This window comes from Aulonocara stuartgranti (genome assembly GCF_965226115.1).
Source record: "Aulonocara stuartgranti genome assembly, chromosome: 13".
Taxonomy (NCBI): Eukaryota; Metazoa; Chordata; class Actinopteri; order Cichliformes; family Cichlidae; genus Aulonocara; species Aulonocara stuartgranti.
Window position 1 is genome coordinate 25,891,695 of NC_138949.1, and position 5,104 is coordinate 25,896,798.

General features: G+C 39.9%; 1 protein-coding gene across 1 annotated transcript; it reads left to right on the forward strand.

The window, feature by feature from the left end:
• Positions 1–321: 321 nt before the first annotated feature.
• On the forward strand, positions 322–3,564 carry fbxo5 (F-box protein 5). Its single transcript, XM_082558076.1, has 6 exons — positions 322–491; positions 1,024–1,595; positions 1,687–1,857; positions 2,017–2,107; positions 2,463–2,684; positions 2,849–3,564. The coding sequence occupies exons 2-6, from the start codon at positions 1,039–1,041 to the stop codon at positions 3,092–3,094; spliced, it is 1,287 nt and encodes a 428-aa protein (XP_082414202.1). The 5' UTR covers positions 322–491; positions 1,024–1,038; the 3' UTR covers positions 3,095–3,564.
• The last annotated feature ends 1,540 nt before the right edge of the window (positions 3,565–5,104 follow it).

Sequence of the window (5,104 nt, forward strand, 5' to 3'; positions counted from 1 at the left end):
AGGCTTATTTCGCCTATGAAGTGCCATATTCAAAATATAGGATTTGGAAATATTATTTTGTTTTTTGCATATTTGCGGTCTGCAAAATATGCTAAGTTCCGGAGGATGCCACGATTTTCAAATCGGCTAACGTTAAGAAACTTCTTACGTTTAAGTGCGTGAGATATATCTGTTTACATTAGCTTCAAACGCTGAATGGCGCTCAGAAAGGCCATGTTTTTTTCACGACAGTTTTGCAGTGGGAACACGTTCACTGCGCGGTGACGTCACCGAAACTGAAGCCAGCTTTCATTTGTTGACGTTTTAAAGAGACAACCTCCCCTTGTACTGTGATTGGTTTGCGCCATTTGCGCACCGATTTCAAAAGAGTGGCTGCAACTGGCGGATTTTCAGTTGAGGAGTATTTAATCTGGGAAGAGCGGGCGACAGTCGAGAAGATACTTGACCAGCTACTAGGACTCTTCTGTGGATAACGATATAACAACAGTAAGGTAAGAGGAGTTACGTACCTTTTCTAAACTTTTAAGAGTTCTCTTTAGCGGAATGTTATTCTGTTCGCGGTATGAGGAGTTTGTCATAAGTCGCTTCTTAGTTGCAAACTACTTACCATATTATCATCTAAGAACACGCAAATGTAGCTCGGTATTATAACAGGATTTTATTTAACGCCCATCACTCTCATTAATGTCCAGTTCATGTTATTTGACATACGTTTGACCAAAGACAGCATAAATGGGCGAAAACCGAGTAGCTTCACGTCATCGCTACATTTCCGCCAAATTTGCATCGCGCCAAAATCAAGACTTTGGAAAACTAACTATTGAAAAGTTTCCAACCTTATTTCCCCTTTTAAACAACAGTGTTTATATTATAGCTTTATTCCCTGTCTAGCCACTCATAGCTTACATTTGATGTTTAATGTGGCCTGGTTAGCTTGCATTTGGGAAGCTGTGTTGCGTTCAGTCCCGTACACTCCGTAAAACCTAACCTAACACAATCTTGTTATTTCTCTCCTGTACTTAGAAATCTGCAAAGTGAATGTCTCATTCTAACGGAATCATCATGAAGTTTGCCGCGTGCGAATCTCCAAGAGCCTCTGCCGTGGAGGCCAAAGCTTCCCAAGTAAAAGAGCCCATCCCCATCAAACCTCAGTGTTCCCCTGTAAAGGTGACCACGGTGTTGTTCTCTTCCAAAAACAACACCAGTGCAATCCACGACAAGGAAAACAGCACTGGCATGGCGCATGACAGGACTCTGGAGTTTGAGGATAGTGGTTATCTCTCTCTGCAAAACAGTCAGATTGAATATCACCATGAGAACGAAGAGGATGTCCACATCCTGGGAAAGTCCACAGTAGTGTCGTCTACTGCTACAAATCAAGGAATGCCACATAATTCTCCTTCCAAATGTCAAGTAAGGAGCACCCCTATTCAACTGGAGGCAGTCTGCACTCCTGTGGCTCGTCCCCAGAGGAGAACTGCGGCATACTCGTCGTCCACCCCATCCGGCCATCACAGCGACAGCCACCTGCCTATACTGAACTTCCAGCGGGTTGTGTGTGAAGAACTTGCTAAGAGCTATGAGAAGAATAAGAGGTAAGATTTTGACATCTTGTTTGACTGGGTGTTCATCTAGATTGGTTTACGCTTGGGCAGCTATAAAATGTTGTCTTTCTATGTGTGTTAGGTACGACTGGAGCATTGTCACAAAAGTTGCAGAGAATTTTCTTTTGGATCGGGTGATTGGACGTCAGATGGGCTTGGAGTACAGCGATATCTTTCAGTCTCTGCTGGCCAGAAACATGAGATGTATCCTGACAAAGATCCTGGCCTTTCTGGAAGACTTGGACCTCATTAGGTAAGCTACAAACCTTCACTTTGTCCTATCTGGATAAATGTATTTGGCAGTAAGGAAATTTGAATTTAGGTGATATCAGAATTAATTTTTGAATCTTTGTAACTGTTAATTTTGTGCTCTTATTAATCGCATGTTACATTTCCTTTTTCAACTTCACAGTTGTAAGAAAGTGAGCAGGACTTGGAGGAAAATCATCTGTGAAGATGCAGCAGCTCTGAGGCGGTGTCAGCGAGCTGAGCAGGAACTCAGGGTGAGGAAACTCGCACAACATGACACTGATTCAGACAATGCTTTTGTGCTTCAGGCCATCAGTGTGATTCTTATCAAGTAGTTACATAGTAAGAAAGACCACAACTTACCGTACAGGTCTTCTTACAAGTTATTTAAAAGAACAGTTGCACATGTAAGGAAAACATGCAACGGGTGGTTGTTAGAGCTATAAGAAAGGATGACGCATTCACAATTCATGTCATTCTTTCTATAAGGCAACCTGAATAAGAATATTTAGTTTTGAGTCTTTATTTTGTTTTTTCTTGCAACAATATGAATAACAGTATACTGCTAAAGCTGCAAATGTTCTAATCATTTGATTAATTCATTTTTAGGAGTCAAGAAACTCTCTGAGACAGAGGGGTATTGGTTTGACAAGAGATGTGGCCGTCTCCAGGATGGTGCTGTCCTGCATGCAGACCACGGCTTCCTCAAAGACTCCATCTTCACCATCCTCCTCGTCCACCCCCAGCTGCATGACCACCAGACGGGCTGCTTCCTCTCAGAGAGGCAGCACACCCACCTCCCGATGCTCACGCTTCAACGAGTACATCCAGGTGAGCATCGTTTTCAACAATTCACTCTGATGCAACAGAACTGAAAAACAACCTCATGGCCAAGATTAATTTTCCAAATGATGTTTTCACTGTAGGAAATGCATAAATGTTCCTTATAGCCTTGTTTTTAACAAACCTCCATGTTTCATTCTTTCTATCTCCAGGCTGCCAGCACTCTGAAGCAACACGAGTCTCTTCGTGCCTGCAAACGCTGCGGCTCACCAGCGACACATCTGAATGAGGTTCAGAAAGCTACGTGCACTCGCCTTAGTTGTCTCTTCACCTTCTGCACTCGCTGTCAGGAGTCTTTCCACGGCTCGACCCCCTGCAGAACCGTGACTCCCCGAGCCAACTTCTCTAAGACGTCACCGGGGAGCGCTCGCAGCAAGAAGAACATCAGGCGACTGTGATGGAAGCTTTGTGGAATTTTATTCAGATTTTTTTTTTTTTTTAAAGCAGCTAACCTCTGAGCCAGCAGTGTTTCCACTAGCACTGTCCAAACCTCGGACAAGAGTGGAAGTTTTTATATAAGCTCGACCTGAAAATGCAAGGCTTCACTGCACGTACTTTTCCCAAAACCTGTATACGGAAGTCAACACTGAGTGAAACACTCAAAGAAAACTGACACAATCGAACAAAAAATATATCCTGATTGTGAGAAGACGATGCCAAAAAACCCAAAATAAAGGCTTTTATTTTATTTTAAATGAAATGTATGTAAATATATTGTAATGTAACTTTTAGATAATGTAAATTGTTTAGTTGTTTTAAATAAATTTTTGATACTCAAGAAATATGAATAAGTATTAAAGTTTATTGTATTGTACTGTACTGTATGGTATGGTATTTCCTGTAAATACATTGTTTCTTTAAAACCTTACCTTGTGTTATTCTACTTATTTTTAAAAACACAACATTTATCTCAGGGAAGCTGAGTAAAGCTTCTGCGCTCATCAGTTTAGTTTGCAATAAGAAGTGATGTGCCTTTGCCATCAGTTTAACACTGCTTTGAAGTTTGAATTCTGTATATTTAAACTGCTAAATCACAAACAATTTAAATTTTCGCAGTTTAGTTTAAATGATACTTAAGTCGGTTTTATTTATATGGTACCAATTCAGCTAAGCCTGGTTCATTACCTATAGAAGACCGTAGTGGCATTTAAATTAATGGCAAGCATGAAAGGAAAAGCTCTGCTTCATGGGAAATCCTACGGCAACATAACTAAAGGATTTAAGGTCTCCTGATCCTGCTTTTATCAAAAAGGAAAGTGAAGCGTTCACTTAAAAGTGCAGATGGTCTGTTCCCTGATCAAAACTGGGAGCTGGTTCTACGCAAGTGGTTTGATAGCTGAAGGCTCTTTCTCCTTTTCTGCTTTCTCAAACTCTGAAATGACAAACATGCAGCCTGTAAACAAAGCACCTTATTGGGTTAATACTATACAAGATTTTTTTTTAAATATGTAATACTAAATAATATGACTATTAAACTTTAATGCTTGATGACTACTTTCAGGCTGGACTGCAGAAACCTCAGAAAAACTTTGAGTATAACACCAACTACTGCATTTAAAGCTCCAAAGTATTTCTTTTTAATAATTTCCCACAGAGCCGCTGTAGTCAACATGCAGCCCCAGTGGCATCATTGGCATCAGATGTGAACAATTTCTTTTCAATTCTATCTGCCAGCTTTTATTACAGCAGAGGGCAGTGTTGCTTGCTGCCTCTCCATCTCCTGTCCACTGAAGTAATCTATAACTGCGACTATGACTTAAATGAAAAAAACCTCTCAGTGCCAAAGCTCTCTTGTGAAATATTTAAATTCTTTTAATACGACGAATTAAAGCCTGATTGTAAAAGCATTTCAAGCTGTATAAACAGCAACAAACTATGAGGAAAGGTCCGGGAAATCACATAAACAGGCAATTTTACCTAAAAGATAAAAATCCCATATACAGACACACAGACTAATTCACAAGGACAATTCAGCTTTTCTGTATTTTTTTGACCATTTGTCAACTTATGAAACTTGACTGTTATTTTGCTCTTCACATGGAAAATACAGGACATTTAAATGAACTGAAGTGATCTTGCAGTATCTTTCTGCAAGATACTGTGGATTATAGGATAACTGGTCATGTATGCTTGTACAGATTTATGTTAACACTTTAAATAAAACAGATGAATTATGGAGAGCCCATTTTACAGAGTATTAAAAGAAAAAAACACATTTAAGCCCAGAAAATGTATAATCCGGTCTCATGTTTTATGAGGTGTACCTGCAGTGTATATACCTACCATGTACATCTTCTTACACAGGGGTCAGTTTTGGGGAAAAAAACTAAAAAAATAGTTCACAATTCATTGTGGCAGGCTAGCATGGTGACTCATGCTTAGGACAAACATGAAAAAGTATAGTTTTC

What these genes read in the sequence shown, in the direction of transcription:
- fbxo5 (XM_082558076.1), top strand. Translation starts at nt 1,039, where the DNA reads ATGTCTCATTCTAACGGAATCATCATGAAGTTTGCCGCGTGCGAATCT. An exon ending in AGCTATGAGAAGAATAAGAG is followed by an intron (nt 1,596 to 1,686) that starts GTAAGATTTTGA and finishes TATGTGTGTTAG; the next exon opens with GTACGACTGGAGCATTGTCA. An exon ending in GCTTCAACGAGTACATCCAG is followed by an intron (nt 2,685 to 2,848) that starts GTGAGCATCGTT and finishes TTCTATCTCCAG; the next exon opens with GCTGCCAGCACTCTGAAGCA.